This window comes from Strongylocentrotus purpuratus, unplaced genomic scaffold (assembly GCF_000002235.5).
Source record: "Strongylocentrotus purpuratus isolate Spur 01 unplaced genomic scaffold, Spur_5.0 spur5_scaffold_8, whole genome shotgun sequence".
Lineage (NCBI taxonomy): Eukaryota > Metazoa > Echinodermata > Echinoidea > Camarodonta > Strongylocentrotidae > Strongylocentrotus > Strongylocentrotus purpuratus.
Genome location: NW_022145614.1, coordinates 31,142,674 through 31,167,455, shown reverse-complemented (window position 1 = coordinate 31,167,455; position 24,782 = coordinate 31,142,674). Strand labels below are relative to the sequence as shown.

The 24,782-nt window shown below is 38.1% G+C and overlaps 2 protein-coding genes across 2 annotated transcripts; both read right to left on the bottom strand.

Moving 5' to 3' along the window:
* Window positions 1-1,376: 1,376 nt before the first annotated feature.
* LOC100892816 lies at window positions 1,377-14,236 on the bottom strand. Its single transcript, XM_011666928.2, has 5 exons — window positions 13,861-14,236; window positions 6,734-7,028; window positions 3,449-6,161; window positions 2,692-2,785; window positions 1,377-1,698 (listed from the first exon to the last, which is right to left on the bottom strand). Exons 3-5 carry the CDS (start codon window positions 6,073-6,075, stop codon window positions 1,693-1,695), a joined length of 2,727 nt encoding a protein of 908 aa, XP_011665230.2. The 5' UTR covers window positions 6,076-6,161; window positions 6,734-7,028; window positions 13,861-14,236; the 3' UTR covers window positions 1,377-1,692.
* Window positions 6,164-24,218, bottom strand: LOC755450 (vesicular inhibitory amino acid transporter-like). Its single transcript, XM_030976163.1, has 6 exons — window positions 24,094-24,218; window positions 23,607-23,749; window positions 21,309-21,466; window positions 19,861-20,827; window positions 6,734-6,964; window positions 6,164-6,264 (listed from the first exon to the last, which is right to left on the bottom strand). The coding sequence occupies exons 1-6, from the start codon at window positions 24,216-24,218 to the stop codon at window positions 6,164-6,166; spliced, it is 1,725 nt and encodes a 574-aa protein (XP_030832023.1).
* Between the last annotated feature and the right edge of the window lie 564 nt (window positions 24,219-24,782).

Genomic DNA, 24,782 nt, shown 5'->3' with positions numbered 1-24,782 from the left:
AGAATATACTACATGATTACATTAGTCTCATCAATTTTACAACACCAAAAGCCATAAAAATACAAGTACACTTTCTCTATTTATATTATGATTTTGTTGTTGTCCTCTTTCCAATTAACGATTTGTTTTATATACATCCTCTATATATGATGCAGTTAATGTTCCACAACACAATTTGATTTGGGTCATGCTGAAAATTTCTTTCACCAGTTTTAAGCGCTGGTGTGTATAATTAAACACTGTAAATACACGTCTCCAAAGGGGGAAGAGAGAGCGACGGATCAAGAGGAAGGGAGGTTAAAGTGAAGAAAATGGAAGAGGAGAGAGAGATTAAAATAAAAAAGGAATGAAAAAGAAATCGCTACCCTGAGTAACGGGTCGGCAACGTATTGGATGGGTTCGAAACCCCAACCCACCGCAGCGGTGGGTTGGAACAAAGCGGCTTTGTTCCATAAAATTGTCCTTGAGAGAGAGTGGGCGAATGGGAATTGATTTTCAACAAAATAAACCGATAGAACAGAGGGAAAAAATTAAGGCACAGAGTAAGTTTATATCGCTCAAGACAGCTATCTTGAAGGTTCTGAATTGTTAGAACAAGAGAGTGTCCGGGGCTCTGCCCCTTGACGACCCCTCCCCTTTGGAAAATTCGAAAGCCTCTATATATGATGCAAGAGAAGAGCAAACTTTGAAAAATTGCGTTAGAGATTATTATTATGTTCTCATTTTTAAATCCCTATAGACAGAAATGAAATTCATGGGATGTTGTTCAATGTTCACGAGGTCCATGACAAGATGTCAGCTTTACTATACTACTACTACCTACTACTACTACACCCATATGTTATGTATTCGGACTGTCGATTTAAAACAGCAATTTGAAGAAGTCTACAAGCAATATTTCATTAATCTTCTATACTCATGTCGTCTATACTACCTCTTCTGACCGAGAAGTATACAGCACATAACACAAAGTTAAACAATATATTGAAATGATTACAATGGAAATGGGTACGAAATTACAATGTCAATACAAAAGAATTGAAATATATATTAGCCTATTAACAGAATTGTATGATTGCATAATTTGTATATTTATATATATCTTCGACAGAGAAAATGTGGTAAAACATTATATTTGCATACTGTATTGTAAGGAGGGCAATAACGTCCTCCTCTCAAGACTACGAAAAATGGAGAGGATGGATTTAATCTCACCCCCTCTCTCTCTCTCTCTCTCTCTCTCTCTCTATCTCTCCCGTCTCTTTCTCTCTATCTCCCCTCTCGCTCCTCCTCCCCCTTCTCTCTTTCTCTCTCTCTCTCTCTCTCTCTCTCTCTCTCTCTCTCTCTCCCCTCTCGCTCCTCCTCCCCCTTCTCTCTCTCTCTCTCTCTCTCTCTCTCTCTCTCTCTCTCACCCCTCTCTCTTTCCTTTCTTTTCACTTTTTACTCCTTGACCCCCTACCGTCCTCCATCTTCTCCCCTCTCTTTTATTCCCCCTTTCTCTCTCTTTTTCTCTCTCCATCTCTTCAACTACGAATATCTTTAAAAGATAGGCATAATAATTGTGTAGAATAAACTAGATTGAATACGAGTCTAAATTGTATCATGAACATTCTTGGCTTGTTGAGGTCCATTCCCGGAGTTTAATTCATCAGTGTGCGTTGCTATGTAGGATAGACCTCTCTAGTGGCTCGTCTAGTGCTGTAAAGATACATGAAAAACAGTCAAGAAATATTTAATCAGAGACAAGACTTATTTCATTTGTGGCTAAAACCCCCCTCCCGAAAACAAAAAATCGGGATAGACTATCCAATTAAAAACGATTTTATACAATTCATGATGCATGCGAATGAATTTACTATTCGATAGGCCTATATCTGCAATAGAGTTGAGGCTGTATGCATTTATCGTATGAAGCCGTCAGGCTGGGTACAATAATATGTGCATAAACAGCATCAACGAGAGCGGATGGAATGAACGAATTCGCATGCATCATATTGTTCAAAATCGGGCATTATTTTTTGTTTAAACAACGAAACGTCTAGGTCCTTGTTATATGATGTAAAAAGAGTAAATTTCAAGATTGTTTCGTGTCATTAATGGCATTGTTGTAACGTATTGCAATGTTACAAGTATATAACATGTATGTGTGCCTCGACAATACAGTTGCATGATTTCAAACATTAATTTGAAATGACTTTGTCCGGCCTGTTCATTTGTCTTTCAAAATGTGTGTTGAAAAAATGACAATAATATAAATGGAAAATGCGCAGGCAGATATTGCTTAAAACATGTAGCATATTTTCCGTAAAATTTAACTACAAAACTTTGAGAGTCCGACAATACTGTTTCATGATGGAAAATGCCAGGTATACTTGACTCCTGATTTATTAGAACGTGCCGACTCCAACATATTTCATTGGTTTGTGGTATCGTGGTCTAGTGAACATGTCTCCGGACTGTGAATTAGACGGTCCGTGGTTCGAGTCCGACTGCGGCACCATTAATCTACCCCTGCCACTCTCCACCCAGGTGTAGTGAATGGGTACTCGGTAGGGAAACATTCCTTTATTGCTTGATCGCCTTATCATAATAGCATGGTTGCAGGGCACTCGGGGAGAACAGTTTGAATACTGATGAGGCTATCCTGGGTAAATTATTCAAAGTAGAAAGATTTGGCAGTTTTCAGCTTACCCCATGAGCAACGTAAACTCGTCGGCCGATGTCATGCAGTTCACTACATAGCTCACCAATTCGATCACAGTCCAGTGAGTAGCATCGGCTAAGTCTGTTAAAACCAAAGTTTAACAGTTAGATGTAACAAGAACATAGTGTTACTTAGGTTCTGCCCTACCTCAAAACATTACAGTCTCTTAATGATTGAAATTACAAAAAGGGACAAAACACAATTACAGAAATGCAAATTTTTACAAGAACATCTCGTTAATTAACTGGCGGACATTTATCAATCGATTGGAACCTATATTACTCAAATTAATCAAAAAGAGCACGAAGGCTTATTATGACAATGAAGGCATGAGAATTTTAGTATCATTTAAAATGTCATCTAAAAAAATATTAAGGTGGATACTACTTTGCATCAAGAGAGTTCGACTTTGCGAGTCGAAGAAATGTAGCCAGCCCTAAAAGGGTAACTATCTTCAGTGTTATTAACTTGATCTTTTATTCTAATCATGATAATGTAAAGTTTTAATTTGTATTATAACTCCATTAATATTTAAACAACGACAACGGCATAAAGAACACAAAAACATTCATTACTTCTCAGAAATGGCTGTGAACAGTACCGCACTCGTTTGTCATTTCACCACCCCCTCCCCCCCCCCCCCCCCCGCCATCACGGTACTCGTTATTATTTTTGTTAACTTTAGGCAATTAAATGAATGCACTCTCGTTAGTTATAAGACAAAGAAGGTATTGCTTTCATTACCTGATAGTAATCAGATTCCTGTGCTGCTTGCAAACTTCCAGTAGCTTGATTACCAGCTGAGTCCCAAGAGGGACATGCCAGAGGAGAAGCTTGGAGAGGTGAGTGTTTCTCAGGATGGCGTCACAGAAATCCTCGAAGACTACATCCTCTATCCTACCTTCTCGAAAACTACCTTCACCAGGAAACCAGAGAGTGATGCTCCTCAGCATAGGAGTGTGAGCTACTGCATTGGTAAGAGACTTCATGACACCATTCACACTGTGAGTCTGGCTCTCAACGGCTGCAACGTAAACGTCTTCCAAGATTGGGCACTTCTCTAGGAACTCGTCGAGATGGAACAGCCCGTACGTGTAATCCTTGACAGAGAATTCACGAAGACTGTTGAGGGTAGCCAGATTGGAGTAGAACGAACCGTGCAAGGATGGCTTTGTCAGGTGAAGTTTCTCCAGATTTTCCGCAAGAGACAAGGTCGTTGCCAGCTGCACAGACCCCTTCTGACAGAGAACACATCCCTTAATCGACAGTGTATTGAGTTCAGAAAATGGACAGCTTTCATCGTTTCCGCTTACCTTCGATTTTGAGGATGCTTCCCCAGTGTCATCAGGGAAGATCTCGGTTTCAGTACCTTCATCTGAGTTATCTTTCTCTTCTTCAGTCTCATCAGTCGTGAAGGTAGCTTCAAGTGCTCCGATCCTCGGGCATATGGAAGGGAGTTTCCTCAGGATATCGGTGGCCCACCTGGCATCGAGCATTGGTAGGTACATCATGACCATTGCTTCAAGGCCATCTTTCTGGATTTCTAGAAGACTTTCCACAAACTGTTCACCAGCAACGCTTGACGACATCACAAGGACGCCAATGTACTCTTTCTGGGAGAGTGATTCGATGAAGGCTTTGACGTCAGGCCCTTGGATGCGTGACTGATCCATGTTGAACTGGATCATGAACTGCAGTTGAGGTTGATTCAAAACGTTGGTAAGCTTGTCGAGCTGGGCTGGACCCACGCCATCAGTAGCTAAGTAAAGGAAGCTGGTGGATACATCATCAGGACTGAGGATCTCACTGTTGCTTAGATAGTATTCAAGGGCGTTGAATGAGTAGGTAGATGGTCTCCCAGTCATGAACAGTCGTTGACTCACAAAGAACTTGGATAGTCTCTTGTTGGACTTGGTCTTGGATTGACTCTCAAAGTTACATTCCAATGCTAACTTTTGATAAGGCGTAATGTTCGGCATGTGTCTGAGTATCTTCTTCGCTGTGTACAGGTCCTCGGCGCAGGCAAATTGCAAAACATACCGGAACTCGTCTGCTCTAGTCAAGAGGTAGACATCTTTGAGGGTTTGCACAAATTTCTTCGGTTGCTTTGTGCACATAGAAGACAGGTAGATTCCTGCACACTTTTCTTGGGCCAACTTGTGAAAGAAGGTGATTCCATGATTGGGGATTGACTCTTGTCTCGACAACCTCCGGGAAGTTGTTATCTTACCCTTCTGACGGATTAGAAGTCCAACAGAGCATGCCACTTGAAGGACGTCGGAGCATTTCTTGAAGTCCACCTCACTGAATTGGAGCTTCTTGTCAGGGCTGATGAGACCCTCTAGTGCGATCTTCCCAAGACGTTTGAGACAAACGCCTATGTCCATCTTCAAGCGAGCGGATGTTTTCCTCTTCCGGGTCAGAGTCACTCTCTTCGACAATTCCTTTCCCTTCCTGGTTCCAGTGAGCTGCTTCTGGTCGTGGTGGGCCCAGAGATATCTCAAGATATGATCAAAGAGCTTGCTTAGGGTGACGATGGCTTTCATTGCCTCTCTGTGTACATCACTCTCTTCTTTCCATACCTGACAGAGCATCGCACAGAACAGAGGGAAGGGTGTAACTGTCTGGATAGCAGGGTTATCCTTCAGATAAGCCAGAAGGCTGTCCGAAAGCTCAAGGTTGTCTTGGAAGTACTTGTGGATGAATACCTTCGAGCTCTCTTCTGAGAATCCTTCAACAGTCATGTGGGCATAGTGCTTGGCAAGATGGTGGTCTTTGAAGTCTGTAGCCTTCCATGGTCTGGATGTCACAATGACACGACATCCGGTCAGTCGCTTGTTCTCGATGATTCTGAGGATGTTTCCTAGGCCCTTGATACCATGGATGTCCGACATGAACTCGTCATATCCGTCAAGGAGGATCACGACCTTCTCTGGGTTGGCCTGGGCGTACTCTTCTATCTGCTGTGGGGTGATGAGAGTATCTTCAGGAAGCAGGTACTCAACTACAGCCTCGCCGAAGTCGTCGTCCTGGTTGAGATGACGGAGCTGAAGGCAGATGACGAGTGGGACATCTTTGAGAGGTGAATCCTTCGATTGTTCCATCCAATCATAAGCTAACTTAGACATCAGAGTGGTCTTCCCACTCCCAGCCTTACCCTCGATGAGGATCCGTAGTGGCTTAGCGTTGTTGACCTTAACCTTCAGGATATCATTGTAGGATCCAGGCAACATGACCCATTGCTTATCGGCTGTAGAGGTATCTTCCGTGATGAGACAGACATTGGTGAAAATGCTGCTCATGTTGACATGGGAGTTGGGATCCCAAGGAACTAGCTGGATCATACAAAGTGATGTCCGGTAGTTGTTCATGAGTTCCTTGCGGCATTGATCCACGTTGAGGGCGGTGCAGAAGGGACCCTGGGCAGTCTTTACACTTCCAATGCGCTTTGGAAAACCTTTAATAGAAGAAAAGAAGGAACTCGGTAATACGCTTGAGATCATCTGAACCTGATAGCCTCACAATTTGCACCGATAGAGGGCTGGCATTGTCATTTTCATCTATATTACAAGGGCCAAAATATTACAAATAATCTCTTGAATGTCAATGGTTCTACAGATCTTTTGGAAATATCCTAATTGTTATCTTACTCAAATATTTCAGTTGAATTTGAACTGTATTGTGACATGAGTTAATACGAATTTGTTTACTGCCTCGTAACCATAGTATTCTAATAATAGTGCTTCCTGCGACATTAGTTTTTAGATCTGTCAGGATTATCCAAAGCTATATAGAGAACATAAACATCTTGCATTATAAAGTAAAGGTGTGAAGACAGTGCCTTGTATGTGAACAGGTTCAGAGTGGAGAAAGTGTGTGTTTGTATGTGTGAGAGAGAGAGACGTTTTGAAGTGGAAGCATGGGAGAGAGTGTAATTTGTACAGTCAGTGATAATTTAGACGATTTGAAAACAGAGGAAGGGATTGTAGATCATCTATATCCTCAGGTAGTAGAAAATAATGTCTATACCTCTTGTAAGTCTATCTTCAAGGCGTCGCAGTCCACAAGAGATAAGGGCTTCCAGCAACACCGCCCTCTCCTCGTTCTCCAGCTGTCCTTTCCTCCATTGTACCAGTGTCTTGTGGATTCCTTCAGCAAGATTGGTCTGATTCTCCCGCTCGGCTCGGGCTACAGTCGGTTCATCGATGCCTAGTCGGAAGCAGAGCTTTCGCCAGTCATTGGGCTGATCTCCTCGGACAGCTTTAGGAGCTCGAGGTCACTCAGGGGCGTGGTAAGACTGACCAGACCTTTCACGTAACTCGAGCTAGAGGATCAATGGAAGCAAAGGAGATTAAGGATAAAGGAATATCATTAGGACGATCACAAAGACTTTCGAAAAATCAACCTAGGCCTATGGTAATTTCATTTGCCTTATCCATCAGCTTTTTAAATGTCCGGACCCTACTCTGACATATAACATATTCCCTAGATGAGTTGTCATGAGAATACTACAATGTATTGACTTGCTCTTGGGTTGACCTTTTGAAAGTATTGCGATTGTGTTTTCTATACGGACCTACATGTTATCTTTCAGGACCCAGTGTAAAGTATATTTTTTCATACTGACTCCATTTACCATCTCATCGCACGAAATGTGTCTTTATGCTTCATTGAACGAGGAGGTGTTTTTTGTTTGATATCTACTTAACAATTTATTCAATATTATTACCAATGAACAGAAATCGACAAACAGTCCAAGGTGTGAACAGAATAATTGTGTTTTATTTTTTTCTTTTATAAAACAAAACATAATACTTGGTGTTGGGGAACACAGTCATTATACTAGGTCAAAGAAAACTCTTCTTACTGCAATGTTCTTTCCCCTATTAGTGTCACACAGCCAACGAAATTGTGGCAAAGTTTCAAGTTAGAGTCTGTGCCTGCAGACTATAAAGGCTATGGCAGAGCATGCTTTTTTTCTCTCGGATTGTAGGCCTATATATAGCTCTCAATTTTAAGCATTTCGATCAGCGAAAGACATAAATCGGAAGAAAATTTTAGGTTAATTTTGTATCAAGGTTCGTGGTCCACCTTCTTCTCTAAAGCAACGAAATAAGTCATTACCATGAATTGTGTCCCCAGTAAGAAGGAAAATGTGTGCTGTAAAATTTGTCACGAAAGGCCATCTGTCTACAGTTGTACTTTTTCGGTTTTACTTGAGTGGCCTTTTTAGAGAGGTTTTGACTGTATATGATCAGTTTCTGAAATGGAAAGGCGCTGTATAAATCATAGATAATTATGTTAATCACTAACCCTTGTGCGTTTATCATAATGCCTTGGCATCTTCGCATGGGTATGATTTATTACAAGAAGTAAAGGTTGCCTAGCAACACAAACATAGGTTGAAATCATCGATATCCGTTGACAATAGCACAATGCCACCATGAATTCATCAAGATAATGATCAAAAACTTAATCCAGTGAAGCAGGAATTCATGCATACAATCCGTTTCAACAGTTCTCATCTCTTCTTTTTTTCTTTTCTTTTCTTTTCTTTTCTTTTCTTTTCTTTTCAGTAGAGACATTTGTATTTAGCGCTATATAAATTAAATTTATTATTATTATTATTATATATCGCTCATTTGGGTTTTGTCCCCTGCATTATCTCCCACCCAATTTAAAAAGAACAATTTTCAAAGCCGCCAGTCATCAAATGAACTTTTAGCTACATAGTAAAATTTATATAAAAAAGGGGGTTGGTTCATTTTTGTTCAATATTTCGGCAAGCAAGAAGTTTGCGCTCACATATACTGGGAAAAGGCACGGGGCTTGTGCCCCTCCCCACCCCCTGTTACACCCACAAATGTAATAGCGCCCACAAATGTAATAACACTTTACCCACAAATGTAATAACACCCACAAATGTAATAACACTTTACCCACAAATGTAATAATTTCACCTACAAAATAATGTAATAACCACTTTACCCACAAATGTAATAATTTTGAATCACCCACAAATGTAATAATGACTTTACCCACAAATGTAATAATTTTGAAGTGATATTTTGTCGTATTTGTTCTAAACTAAAACCCTGTAATAAAGCATGGGTATAGCGCGCAGTCTTTACTCCAGACCCGGTTATTTCAAAAATTTAAAAAATCTTCAAAACTAACCTCCCCTTCGGTAATTTTATGTATGTAAACCCCCCTAAACAAACCTAAAACCCCCCTTTTGTGTTTTTTTTTTTGTTTTTTTTGTTTTTTGTTTTTTTATTTTAAAAAAATAATAAAAAAAAAATAATTATGCCCACGGCCGACATAACATAGGTGACCTTACCCCCCCCAACTGAGCAAAATGTTAAATTTCCAAATTTCGAGACCAAAAAAAAAAAAAAAGTGACCTCTTACTTAAAGTGACCCCCCCCCCCCCCCCCCCCCCCCCGCTTATTCAGCGGCTGGCTGAGTCGTGGCGAAATTTTCAGACCGATTTATAAATGTTAACCCCCCCCCCCCCCTTGAAAAAATCCTGCGTACGCGCCTGAGTCCACGCAAATCTAAAAGTCCCTCTTGATACCTTTGACCCTTTAAACCGACCACAGAAAACCGGTGGTTTATTACCCGGTCAATCCGCCAAACCAACTCAAAACCGACCGAATCTTTGCCATTCTAGTCAATGTAAATTTTTGCTCCATATTATATGTGTTGCTAGTTTGGTATCGTTCTTGGCTGTGTGCCTGAGTTTAATATTGAGGTTATGATCTATGTTTAAGTCACCTTCAGGAATTCGGGTCAATGACAATCAGTCTTGGCAGTTCTAGTATATTATTTATAAAACTCGTTGACTCAAATCCACCGGATATCACTTCCGGCTAGTCCACATATTGTTTTTCTTTTCTGATTTTGTTACCGTACATTCTTTTCATATCCGTTTATGTCACTGTCCATGGGATAAACTTCAATGGTGTTCCTGCTCATCGACTAATAACATATTTAAAGGGCCTCGTTCATGCTTTAACAAGACAGAGGCACACTTCAACATCGCATATTTTCCAAATTTCTTGCCGGTAATTCCTGATCATCTTTCGAAAAGATGACCGTGATTTTTTCAAGATTTGGCAAGTCGTGAAAGGCTGCAAGCTATAACTATTCAAAATCCAGTCTGACTAGTTGTTTATGAACATCTTAACTAACACCTTAGCAACAACTGGTCTTGTGTTGTGAACAAAAAAAATGCACAGTATGATGTAAAATACCAAGTTACATGACTTGTATCTATGCAAGTGAACCCAGAGATTTTCGAGAAAAATATTAACTCATGTGCAATTTTAATAACCTTTTTGAATACCATGCAAATGCATAAACATCCTGTTGGGATTAAATTATGTAACGTTACTGTATTGTCCACATATTTCTATGGGTGGTGGATAAGTCTATTGAAAGTGCCTTAAAGGGCCACTCTAACCAAAACGGGATAAAACATTAAAAAGGCATGTAGAATAATAATTGACGGATATTCCGAACATGACAATGATTTTTCTTAGAAATCATCAATATTTAGAATCTAGCTTTAAAAATGACGACTCAGAACGCTCAGAAAAAGCCCAGTTTCGGAGCTGTATTGCGCAACTATTTATGACGTCACTGCAGGAGCCTCTCCGGTGAAAAGGAGGGTGATTTAGGCATTAAAATGTCTTTGAAAAGGTAAACTATGATATTAATTGGAGAGAAAAAAAGAGATTTATCCGACAAATAATATGCACTTGATAATCCAAGTACGTTTCATTTATGATTACAATGAGATTGTAAGATCCTTAGTTATAGGACAAATCGGACATGCCGGCAATGCGTCATCAAGCCACGTGACCGTATTACCCTTTTTCGAGGGGCGTATAGCCCAGCACCGAAGCGTGAGATCTGTGAGAAATGGATGGTTATTATAATTTTTTGGTCAATTTAGAGATTTATTGAAAAAAACAGAGGCTGGAATATTAATAATTAGAGGTGTAGTCATGTTTTGAAAGGCTTTGTTAGTTGGGTTAGAGTGGCCCTTTAAATTGATTTTTTTTGGTAGTCTTTGCGACAGTATTAATGTGTATAATAGATAAAGTTGCGCTGGACTTTTCCTCATAAATCAGGGAGTGGATCAACTAATCCGTAGTTGATCCAGATATTGATAAGGGGGGATGAATATTCTCCTCTGACCGAGTTGTGGTGTGGTCCCCCCCCCCCCCCCCCCCATGTTGACAACACTCTGCAAGAGTTCATTTTTTGCTTCATTTTTTGCTTCATTTTTGCTTCTGCCTTTAATTTATTGGGGTATACGCTGGGCTGTAAGGCGACCCCCCCCCCCCCCATATTGAAGAAAAAATAGCCGCTGTAAGTCACGGTCTACTGAATAAGCGAGGAATTCCGCCATTTTCAAACAGTAACCCACCCCCCCCCCCACCCCCCTTTTTTTTTATAGGCGCCTTCAGGCTCTCTATCTGTTTCCGTCTTTGTTGTTGAACACACTTTCCGTAGAAATGTATCCAGTTACATTATTCACTTTCACATGGTTTTCTTCAGAATAGGAAGTAAAGAGATTATAATGAACGAGTTGGCTATGAAACAGATGTATAACGAGGATATACATCAATTATAACAGGTAGTTCTAGGAGGAAAAAAAACATGTTACACGATTACAAATAAAATATGGTTAAATGCTAAATTATTCATATCCATACCTAATTTTGTATATGAGTATGTATGTATGTGAAAACTCGATTTGTCCCAATTTATGCTCTTTGAAAATGCGACATATTAAATCTTGCGTCTGAAACTAAAACTATTCAAGAAAGGCTTCAACCTGTCTTCCTTTCATTTTTGAGTCACGGGGAAAAAAACACATCAAGTTTACAAGGGGTATGAATAATTTAATTTTTAACTGTTATACGTTGTCATGAGGACTATAATGAAAAAGGTAAATAAAAGATGTAAATCTGAAAGGTAAATTTAAAAGGTAAGAAAATAAAAAGGGTATTTATATTAGTTAAAGGTACTATGTCCCTTTTGCAGCCAACCTCAAATTCTGTAGAACTTTGCAGGAATTATGAATATGTCATGTATGTCATATCTGTGAAATTTAAACGTTAGCAGTGTCCTCATATTCAAATTATGCAAGGAAACCCGTTTACTTGCTAGACTTCACTGTCAGACACTATTGAGTGACTGACTGGCTTTTTTCCTTCTTTGGTAATAACATACATGAAAAGAGTTGTAAAGGGTAAATGAGTATTTGTCTACGTCAATAACCCACTTCTTGTGATGGCCAAGATTAAACTGATTGAATCTTTGCGCAGCATAAAACGTATGACCATTCGGTACAATTGTCTGAAAATCAAGACTATTACTTTTGGGCTCTATAGCCCTAAAGTCGATCTGACAACTAATAGTCGTTATTTTCCCACTTGAAGACATTTTCAAGCCCCACCTTTTTTAGGGAAGTTCTAAATTAGTATTATCTTTCAAATGCAGTTGGAATTTAACTTTTTCATTTTTTGGCCTGCAAATGGGACATAGTACCTTTAATGCTACAAACGAAATTACAATTTCAGCTTATAAACAAAATGTTTAATGCTAATGTCTGACATCGTTCATCATGTAAATGTATCGCTATAAAATCCAAAAGACAGACAGTTGAGGGTGTTTCAATCCATTACGTCATGTTAATGTGTACGTTGTACCGGAATTAAATAAAAGCGGATATAGGGTCACACCGGTAATGATCGATAACCTTGTGTTTTCCGTTTGCTTCATAGGGTTAGAGGAGGATAAAATATAGCAATTGCATCAATATGACAAACATAATGCAAGGTTATTCTTAGTTATACGTCACTTTTCTAATACCATGATTATGCAAAACACGTATAACGTTAGGTTTAAAGTTCTAGCCTCATTACATGTCGAGTTGATTTTCATTAACTGTCATGAAATTGAGATGCACTGATTCTGGAGTATGTTAACTATCCCATTGATAGAGCGAACTAGTGAAATGTTAGTTAAAGTAGTCTTGACCCCAAATGCAACACACTTGTATTCAGAGCGGGGGAGCACACCATATTACAATGGGAGTAATGATAAATCAAATCCACTTGAAAGAAGACTAGAGCTTCAAAGCTCATGCTTTACCATTCTGTACCAATGCCAAAGTAGATTAAGTGCCTTTTGGCATATGTCACAATATGAAATCAAATGGTGCTTGAATTCTACATGTGGTACAAGCAACCAGCTTATTGATTAGTGAAGACATAATTATGTAATCGCACTCCGCCTCCTGTATGCAATTATAAATCTGACGGTATATTTTTTAAACAAAATCTGCACGTAAACATTACTCATAATTATGCGGTATGGGAATAATGAAATTAACTGGAAAGAAAGAAACACAACGTGAAGGACAGAATGAGAAATAGATCATTATTATTTCAATCAGTTTTTAATCTTCCTCATATTAAGTACTGCAGCTTCGAATTGTATCTTGCTAAACTAAGATAGGTATTTTTTTAAATAAGGAAACCTATTTTGGTCCTACCAAAACTTCGATAATGGTTTGAATCTAAATTCTATTTTTTTTCTCTGTTCCTCCACTCTTCCTTTATTTTTCTCCTCCTCTCTTTTTCTCTTCCCTCTTTTGTTGTCCTTCATTTTATTTTTATAAATATTTATATTTGATAAGTTTTTATTGATCCAATAATTTTTTTATACATTTAACATAAACATAATACAAATATACAGACATTTATATCCATATAACAACAATACATCAAAGAAGAAATCATTGACAAAATAGTTCTATAGTATATAGAATAGGAAACATCTGCGATCGTCAACACTACCCCTCCTAGAACGAAAAAGGATTTCCGTCAGCGTTCTAAAAACATCTGCTTAACTGCATTTTTCTAAAAAATAATTGTCTAAAATAATAAATTTTACTTCTACTATAACTATTTAACACCCTTTAACACCGAATCCAAATACAAGTTCAATTGGGAAGATTTCGTCTCATACTCCATCTAATTTTGCATTGACTATTGATCTTCCTGCTATAATATCTATTATTTTCGTCCAATAGCAATTAGTGTTTAATGTTTCAATTTCAATGAAGTATATCTTACCGCTTTTTAACTTTTGCTTCATCCATGCTGTGGGCAGGTCACATCACTGGTGCCGATCATTCATTTCCTCAAAGTCCACAGTATAGGCAACTCTATGACACGATGATCACTTTATTTTCACCAATACCTTCCTTTATTCCGAATCAATTTCACAGAATGTTACTCTTCCATGACAATTTCGCATTAGTTATTTGCTTCATCAAACCAGATATGAAATTAACTAAAGTGTTCCATTATGTACACGGTTCGAAACACCAATATAGAATACAGTACGTATAGAACATTTAAGTGATATATATATATGTCATGTATTATATCTACTTTTAGTAGGCTACGCAGATGTACTGTAATACAATCTCCTCTTACCGGTTGGAGTACACTGAAAGATTCAGGAACTTAATACGGAAGTATGGCATGGTAGATGGTTTACCAGCTAGTTTTTAAAAAGTCGTCAGTGTTTTTTTCTTTTTATCCTTTAAAATATAGTTTCTAAAAAGTAGCAGCAGTGCTAGTATAGTACATTGGTAGTGGTAGTAGTTGTAGTAGTTGTATTAGTTGTAGTAGTGGTATGTATAGTAGTAGTAAGTAGTAGTAGTAGTAGTAGTAGTAGTAGTAGTAGTAGTAGAAGTAGTAGTAGTAGTAGCAGCAGCAATATTAGTAGAAGCAGATCCACGGAAGGTGGGCAACGGGCCCGCCCCCTCTAGCAAAAAAAAAATTGCTGTTTCTTTCCCTGCCTACCCCCCCCCCCCCCGCTTATTTACCGGCTGGATGATTAGCTGCTAAATATTTCGTCACAAATTGGACCCCCCAAAAGAATGTGCTCTTACCCCCCCCCCCCTACGCTTATTCACCGGCTAACTGAGTCGCTGCTAAATATTTCCTCACAAATTGCCCCCCCCCCCCACCTTGCCGCCGGCGGGATCCGCAACTGAGTAGTAATAGTAGTAGTAGTAGTAGTAGTAGTAGTAGTAGTAATAGTAGTAGTAGTAGTAGTTGTTGTAGTGGTATTAGACGTATATAGTATTTGTAGTACAGTATTATAGTTGTTGCTGTTGTTGTTGTTATTATGGTAGATGTAGTGGTAGACAGTATTTTTAATTATGCTCTAGTGCTGAATTGGAAATAGTATCATCTACTTAGCGATTACGTCATTGCTATGTTAATGCATATTAAACGTACCTTAAATGTCAATAAAGACGTGTCTGCAAGATATTCAAATTTTATTGCAATTATCAATAATCGATTTAATTCAATGAAAAATCCTAGCAAAGGCGTCATTGTAGTAATAGACCTCAAACATGTTTAGACTATATGAAAATTGGTCAAAATTACGATTCGTTGACATGGATGATAGACAAAGCAAATTAAGACAAAATAATATTAGATCATTTTTTTTAATTAAAAAAAAAAATCTTGTATATAAATGATTTGTAATACTGCAAAGCACCAGCGGGGGGCGGATAAAGTGACACAGTGTCGCTTGACGTCGTGTCCTGTGTTCGTCCTTTGCTGGTGCTTTGCTGTAAATGTCTTATCCTCATATACATGTAGGTCTCTATATATTTTTTCTTGTATATATTTGTTTTCCCGTTAATGTTGTTTTTGTTAATTTTCTCGATATATGTGCCATGGTTGGTGCCCCAATCACAAGTTTGTTTTCAAACTTCTTCAGAGGCTCCTAACCCCATGTTTTTATATTTTCATGAATTATTATTGTATATGTATCTTTTTATGGTTGAATAAATAAATTGAAATTGAATCATTATTGTATGAAATATGTTCTGGAAACAGGCGAAATGAGTTAGATCACCTGGCTACATACTTCTCCGGAATACATACAACTATATTAGATAATCATGCTTTCTTATTTACTGTATCTTTCTGTAACAGAAATTAATCTCTTTCTAAGAATCTAAGTAGACATAAGATTTAAAGGTACATGTACTTTCACTTTCCACCCGGAACTCTCTCACGGATGACATCGTGTTGTCACAAAAGCATTAAAACAAACAATTATTCACACGCTATATTGCTATTAATCTCATCGGAGCTGTACTTAAAGAAAATCAGTGGAAGAAACTAGCTTTGTCCAGTGAGGATAAGATTATCTGACATTTTGATGATTTAATCAGTAGACATCGGATTAGAACAGTGGCGTAGCGTTAATCCAGTGGGGGTGGGGGGGGGGGCGCTGAAAGGATTGAGGGCACCAGTCGGGTCTTACTCATAAAATGAAATGCAAATTTTACAAGAGAGGGCGCGGGATGTAGTCCAGCTGTCTCCTTTTGTTGTCCTTTCTGTTACACTTCTAGACTCCTTTAATTAAGCTTAATGAAAGCAACCATTTATATTTAATTTTTACCATCAGATTCAATTTAAGTTACTTTATATAACTTTTAAATTTTGATGAAAAGTGGACAATGTTTATATTTTAATTTCAAAATTGTTTTTGTTTAGAAGCAATATTTAGATGTTTTCATTATACATGTATAGTTCCTTTCATTTGTATTTATATGTATTTGTAGAATATCGTGTATGATTCTTCTTAATTTGTATGATATTTTTAATGTTTTACATTCTGTAAATTCATTTGTAATTTAGCCTTTGGCTACAATGAGTGAATAGAATGCCTTGAATTGAATTGTCCTTTCCCCTTTTTCTCTTTTCTTGCTTTCTCCTTCTTTTCATTTTTTATAACCACTCGACTGATGTTTCATCGGTAGGATCATTGTAAATCTGATAAATCTATCGGATAGGTCCTGTGTGTGTACTGTTCAAGAGAGGAGACACATCCTTCGAATTGCATGTAAAGAGAGCAGGTCCAGAGGGAGATCCTTGGGTGTAATGGCCGGAGAAGAGACCTGAGGGTAAATGTGTTATAGGTGACGCTCACAAAAAGATCCTATCATGTCAATAAGGCCTAAAAAAAAGATGTTGTATTGACCTTTGCGACCGACCCCAAAATCTTGAAACTTACGGTCGGCTTTTTGAAAAAAGTTTTTTTTTGTTACCATTTTTTAGATTTTTTTTTTTTTAAAAGCAATAAAAACTGAGAAATATCAGCCCAAAGAGGGAGTAAAAAAAAAGAAGAAGAAGGATTTCCGACCGACCGACCCATGTTTTGTCACCTAAAGGGTAATACAACATCTTTTTTTGGCCTAATACCAAACCAACCATTAATCATTCAACCACCTAATCATTCAATGTTTTAAGTAATGTATTGATCAACCAATCACATAATAAGCGGATCAATCACTCAAATAATCTATTAACCAGCCATTCAACCAATCAATCAAGCAATCATCCTCCAACGGTTTAAATAAATAGTTAACCAATCACATACATACTAAGCAGATCAATCAATCAAACGATCAATTCACTGATCAACCAATTATTCCATGGCTTTCGATATAAGTAATAATCTAATTAACCAATCAAATAATTAACATATCGATCATTCAATTGATTTTTCAATCAATATTCAGTCAATCCTTCAATCATTCATTATCCAATAACATGTAACATAAAAACTACAGTCACAGATATATAGTATATAGTATACCTCCACAAATTCGCAAACAAAGACTAAGGAATTCATGCCACAAATATCCCTTGGGGAAAATTTTAGTTTCTTATTAATACGTAACCAATTTTATTCAATCCAAAAATACTTCAAAGTGCGGCTTTATTAACTTATTTTTTTTATTTATTTCAATTATAAACCTAAGAGCCACAACCAACATATTTCAAATAAGTGAAACTAGGGCCATATCTCACATTGGAAATGAGTAATATCATAATCGGTTCGTTTCATTGATAATATTGAGAATATCCTATGAGGTGCAATTTCAAAAAAATCTTCGATTTTGACCCCTCCACAGGCTATTTATTAATAATCTTCACACAAATAAACAAATCAATTATGTCCCGGTTTGAACACATTAAAAATGATCTTTCTATACAAACAACAATAAGTAGCAACCGCCGCTTTACAGCAAAATGTCTTTCCATTCCAGACAGACGTACAACATATTACTCATCTTTATAATATTGTAAAACTTTCTTTTTCAACATAATTATCATAAGTTCAGTTGGGGAGATTTCGCCTTATACTCCATGTTTCACTGGCTATTGCAATAATCCCGATTGCTGGGATGTAAGCCTTAAATATGGGATTAATCTTATATATATTATTGCGAATGAACTTAGCTTATTGAAATTGTATACAAGACATGTTATTGCAATAATGAACTATTCGAATATCAAGTTATTAGGATTTCTAAAATCCCAGCAATCCGCTACAATGACGTTCGCATCCTACCGGGTACCCATTGAACACCCGAGTGGGGTCTGGCACTAATGCAGATTACCGTCTTGTCAAAGGACATTCGCGAACCGCGAACCGTGTGATCCACAGTCCGGTGACGTGTCCACTAGACAACGAAGGTAAACATGAGGTATTGTGAGACAAGAGCAGAGAGAGGTATATACTTAAATGTGTCAATTAATGTGAAGAAAAACAATTACTTATGTAATAACACAGTGTAAACTTGTATCATAACATTTTTGTTCCACTTAGGACCATCAGGTTACATCTGTCCCCGCTTAATGGACTTAGCCGCGTGGTCCCGTGGTTTGAATCAAGGACCCGTGGTATAGGGTTCACGTACTCTACATGCTGAAGATAATGACTTCACACATTGAACTGTCACAACCTGTATACTTAGATGTATCTTTAAAAATAAATATATATTTAACGTTATCATACTTATGATCTCTCTCTCTCTTTCTCTCTCTCTCTCTCTCAATATATTATATATTTTTATTTCAACATATATTATGTGAAATTCGCGAGTCTTCCATAATGATATCTATATAGTTCTTTTCTCTTATTTCTTACTACTTTTGTACAGGAGATTTTTTTTTTTCACGAATAACAGGCTGAATTTGTAGAATGTGAAACAAAAATACATGGTGAAATGAACTGAATGTTTCGTTGGCAAGAATTATTATCAAATGCTAGAAAAGAGGGGGACGGAGACAAATAGGATATGAGTTAACGCCTTTCAGGCTCTCAACCGACGCTTTATTAACCCCCCAAAAAGTTTAGAAACTAGATTTGATTGATTATAATTATATATATATATCTCTTGTCATGGCATAATCATCGTTTTGTTTAGGATCAGTAAAAATTGTTTTTATTCTTCTTTAAAATGACACCCCATTTGTTATAAATGTTCAGTCAAGGAATATGCAATAGATCAAAATAAGGGGCAAGGTCACAAGTGAAAAGTTGCAAAGTGTACTGCTCTTTTTCGACTGTGCATTCAAATTTCCTCATTGCCCGAGATTTCTCAACAGTAAGTTGTTAACCTAGGTACGATGCTTGGGAAGTGGATGCTTACATAACATCAAAATCAATTGACATGTGCAATATCAAATAGAAAATGAAACTTATTTATAATTATACAATATTAAATGTAGTAATCGAAGCATTTTAGGATAGAAGATTATTTAAGCATAAAATTATCATCAATCAAGTCGAATTTTAAAGGAAATTGAGAAATCCGCTAAAAAGCAGAGCTTGTATTTGTGTGGTTTACTAAAAAAAAAAAATAAGAAAGAAAGAGAAAATATGCTCCAATAGGTTTATGCCCAAATCACACCGCCAGGCAGACTCCAAAACGACTCTAGACCGACAGATTTTTAGCCGTGTTGGGTAATCTTTTATTGTTCGGCCTTTAATTAGTCAGTATGGTACCGGTCTCGTTGGTGTAACCAGGGAATTAGGTAATCTTAAATCACCAAGAACAAAGGATGAATTGGTGAGCTGATATCACCACTCATCATTGATATCTCCTACCAATGCTCGAATCATTGCCCGGCACGAATAAAACAGTCCTACAACACCCGCTAACCCACTAAGCATGATGATAAACCAAAGATATGCCTTCTCCAACATTCTTATACTCCTCTTTCTCAGTTTTAAATAGAAAAGACATGGGAAGATATAGTCGAGCCATGGGGCGGTAAGACTTCCAGAGACACCCATTAGCAGAGAGAAATGAGGAATGGCTACAGCCATCAGGAAGGACAGACCTACTAAGAGAACCCTGAAAATGATGGCCCAAATAGGTGGACAGCGTTCATCAATATCTGGGTAGCAACGCGGTAAGATCGACAGTTTCATAGAGTCGATGCTACTCACGATGAGGAAAATCATCAGCGGGTAGGTCAGGATGGACTTGATGACGAAGAGACAACTAACTGCAGCTTGGAGCGGTCCTCGAGGCATGTTGTAGGTGATAAATTCCTGTGTGTCTTCCTCGAAGGTCAAGAATGCGAAGAGGGCGTAAGCGACGTTGATGAACCCTGTGGCGATGTAGGAGTAGTCGAGCATCATGTTAAAGCGTGAAGGTTTCCGCATACTGCCTTCCACTCCTGGCATCAAGAACTGTGCTCCGAAATTGAGAGCAATCATGGCGACGCTGATGGCGACGGGTTCGATCGAAAACAACGGGATGCTCTCCATCTTCCATCGGATGCTACGACCGAAGCTGTACCACACCACGCTACAGTACATCACGGCAAGTGCGATCAAAGCCACAAGGCTCAGCCACGATATCTTCGTGAGGTTTTTGAAGAGTACAGTCGGAAGGAGCACAACGACTGTTATAGCTGTCCAGGTAAACCGGTTTAAACCAGCTTGCGGGAAGGTATCTACTAGTAGAGCACCTGACATCTGAAGGTACAGCGCTGCCACTGCCACCATATCAATGATCTGTACGACATTGATCACATGACCACCGTGTTTGAAGCAAGCATCAGCGATGTCGGCGTATGTCTCTCGAACAATCGTCGGACGATCAGATGCAAGCGCAGCTTTTCTATTTGTGTCGATTATCGGTGATTCGTTGTCATCATCATCATCATCATCATCGTCGTCATATTTACAGTAAACTAAGATCTGAAAAACAGAAATGCCAAACATGTCCCCTTTTTCAGTTGTCAGTAAATAAGAACATAAATGGGGAAATCTGAACCAATGGCACTGCTCAGGAGCAGCGGAATGTAGTTCAGACTGAAGAGGGGACTGACTGTGAAATTAATGATTTTGTTTATTCACTTCCATTACACGGCATATAAACAGGGCGGGTGAAACGTGGCAAAGGGACATTTTTATCCCATTCAATCCATATCAATTAATTACGACGAATCATCTATAATTCTTGTTATTACCTTTATGTGTGTAAACAGATATTGAGTCCTGGTAAATTTCAGTTGGTAACGTGTTATATTATGAAGACAGTATAGCCTTCAAAATGTGTCTAAGCGTATATTTTCCTTCAATTTCCCATGCAATACCGATATGACAGCAATCACGTCCGATTGTGAAGCATGACGTCATCAGGACGAAAAAGTCATTCGGGGGAATTCCCTTATCTCACCTTGCTGGTATAGTTACCGAGGATGAGTACAACTACAATGGCGACCAGAGCTGCCACGCCCCCTTCCTTGACTGTGTATGGCAGGCTGAGGATGCCGATACCTTGCATACAGTTACTCACATTCCAGCAAGCCTGCAAGGCGCTGCTCTTGCCCGTCTCTGCTCAGATACATAGATTGATAAGGAAAAGTTCAGACAGACAATTTTATAGCTAACTCATATGTGTAGGAAGGAATTATTTTATGGACAATTGTTTGGTCATCAGCACCAACGATGATAAAACGACCAAAATATTGGGCCGATGAACTTCTTTCTTTCCTCTTTTTCATTTTGCATGTCAGATACATTTCGAATGTGTGCCCCCTCCCACTCCTCTTCCAGAGTATAATGGGTGAACCACTGATCACGATTAACAAGTATTAATCTCACTATCACAGAAGAAATAAAGTTATTTTTCGTTGGGTCTGAATCGCAACAGGTATGGTATTGGTGTTTTCTAAATGATATACCGGATCCGCCGTAGATGGGGTCGGTAATAAAAGGATAATCGGAATGATTGGCATCCACAACAAGAGAAATCTGACATATTTTGTTTTAAAAGATTGGATTGCATTACACGTATATTTTACTGTAGTATGGTATTGTTCAAAGGTTAATTAAACATCTCAAATGACAAAATGAAACGTTCGGTATAATTTTCAGTAGATTAAAGGCTGATCGAGGAAGTGAAGTGACCCTCTCCCCCTCCCTCGATGAAAAGAAAAATATAAGCAGGCAATACACATAAATATACACTACGCTTCCCAGACATTGCGGATTTTCGCAATTTCAGACATTTGACCCGATACCTTTCCTATTTTAATCATGGACCTGTTTTAATTTTGTTGTTTGTCGCACATTAAGTTTAACGACGAAAATACGAAGTGATTCGCTTGAACGATTATAAACTTGAAAGGAAATTTAAAGGGGGAAGGGGGTCTTCTGTAAAGGAAAACAATTAAAACTAGATGGAATTTTGACTGCGCGCAGTCGAAAATGATGCCTCCGCCATACAGCAATTTAAACAAGTTTGGAGTTTAAATCTCCAGTGGTTCTTGAGATATCATGATAACAATCTCAATGTATGGAATTTCATAAGTTGACCTCTGTGACCCTTGACCTTTGACCTACGTGCTCCAAAATCTAATCAGATTGTCTTCCTATGGTGATACACACTATCATTAAGTTTGAAGTTTAAATCTCTAGTGGTTCTTGAGATATTATGATATGGTGATACATACTATCATTAAGTTTGAAGTGAAAATTCTCCAGTGGTTCTTGAGATATCGCGATAACGATCTCAATGTATGGAATTTCATAAGTTGACCTCTGTGACCCTTGACCTTTGACCTACGTGCTCCAAAATCTAATCAGATTGTCTTCCTATGGTGATACACACTATCATTAAGTTTGAAGTTTAAATCTCCAGTGGTTCTTGAGATATTATGATAACAATCTCAATGTATGGAATTTCATAAGTTGACCTCTGTGACCCTTGACCTTTGACCTACGTGCTCCAAAATCTAATCAGATCGTCTTCCTATGGTGATACATACTATCCTTAAGTTTGAAGTTTTTACATCTCCAGTGGTTCTAGAGATATCATGATAACAATCTCAATGTATGGAATTTCATAAGTTGACCTCTATGACCCTTGACCTTTGGCCTACGTGCTCCAAAATGTAATCAGATTGTTTTCCTATAGTGATACACACTATCACTAAGTTTGAAGTTTAAATCTCCAGTGGTTCTTGAGATATCATGATAACAATCTCAATGTATGGAATTTCATAAGTTGACCTCTGTGACCCTTGACCTTTGACATACGTGCTCCAAAATCTAATCAGATCGTCTTCCTATGGTGATACATACTATCCTTAAGTTTGAAGTTTAAATCTCAAATGGTTCTTGAGATATCGCGCTAACAAACTCAATACAAGGAATTTCATAAGTTGACCTCTGTGACCTGTGACCTTTGACCTACGTACTCCAAAATCTAATCAGATTGTCTTCCTATGGTGATAAATACTATTCCCGAGTCTTAAGTTTAAATCTTAAATGGTTCTTGAGATATTGTGATAACGGTCAAACGGGACGGACGTACGGACGTACGGACGGACGTACGGACGTACGGACGGACGTACGGACGTACGGACGGACAACCCGAAAACATGATGCCTCCGGCACCACCTTCGGTGGCGGAGGCATAAAAATATATAAATAAAGGAGGTAATAACACCCGAGATAAAATATAGTTTACCCGAATCTTCGTCTATTTGACGAGGATGATCTGATTCCGTGCTCTCTCCTAGCACACTTCCATTAGATAGGGTGTGAGAAGCAGAGCCGCTCGGTGTCTCAGCATCCGGGGTATCATCAGGTGACGTCAGATCATTCGTATATCTAATGATGTAGAAAGGAAGACAGAAGGAATCAATGGCCAAATGGCGACATTATAAACACAAAATTACAATTACCCTCACATTAGTTTAACATGTTAAAACGAAATTTTGACATTTTCCATCCTTAATTCTTTTCCCCATCTTTTACAGACGAATAGGCTAGCTAGTTATTCTCATATTCATGTTTTTTTTGTAGACACTATTCTTTATAAGGTTTTAAGTTATCTCATCATTTATGGACATATTTCAACTCTTTTCAAGATTATTCTAGTACATTTTCTGTGTATTTCTGTTTTCTGACTTTCATTTTCTTGAACGTATTGCGGGATGAATGAAGATACATACTTGCGAGTAACAATTTGGTCCTTGGGACAAAGCTCAATATCCTCTCCATTCCCAGGATGTCGAATTAGACCAGTCGAAGCTAGGCTGGTAAGCAGTTTAGATCTCACAGCTCGCAGGTTATCCATTATCAGAGGAGATGAGATTTGGTCACCATTCAACTAAAGTCCTGGTCAGATGTTACGCCTACACTGTGATGAAAGCCATAATGATTATGAAATGAAATCGCTGTCAACATTTATATTCGTCTTAAATTTCATTATACATGAACTGTATTTGCACTACGCCGGGGTACTTCATGGTACTTCTCTTGGACACATGTGTGTCTATTCGGGGTGAGATGGACCGTAGGGTAAAACAGGGTCACTGCCCCTACCCCCCCCCCCCATACAACAATCAACCTAAGGTAGTTTTAATTCAATTCAATTCAATTTATTTTTTACATTTGAACAAAAAGAACAATCACAATGAAAATAACATACATTAAAAGAGAAAATAGCAAGTATAAAACACAAACCAATTCAAATATGATGGGATGTGCAAAGGCCTATTAACGGCAAACCATATAACATAATTTTGAGTGGAGGCATGTTTTAGATTTTTAAATTAAAACAGATCAAAGACAACCGTGAAAGTAAGACAATTTAATTTCAAATGGCTTCATAAAGTTTTAATCTTTATAAGTGGAAAAT

Excerpts from the sequence above, each read along its gene's own strand:
- LOC100892816 (XM_011666928.2), bottom strand. The coding sequence starts at position 6,075 with ATGAACAACTACCGGACATCACTTTGTATGATCCAGCTAGTTCCTTGG. Across the intron at positions 2,786-3,448 it reads AGGAATCTGATTACTATCAG|ACTTAGCCGATGCTACTCAC; the intron begins GTAATGAAAGCA and ends TGGTTTTAACAG.
- LOC755450 (XM_030976163.1), bottom strand. The coding sequence starts at position 24,218 with ATGGATAACCTGCGAGCTGTGAGATCTAAACTGCTTACCAGCCTAGCT. Across the intron at positions 23,750-24,093 it reads GACCAAATTGTTACTCGCAA|ATATACGAATGATCTGACGT; the intron begins GTATGTATCTTC and ends CTACATCATTAG. Across the intron at positions 20,828-21,308 it reads TCGGTAACTATACCAGCAAG|ATCTTAGTTTACTGTAAATA; the intron begins GTGAGATAAGGG and ends TCTGTTTTTCAG.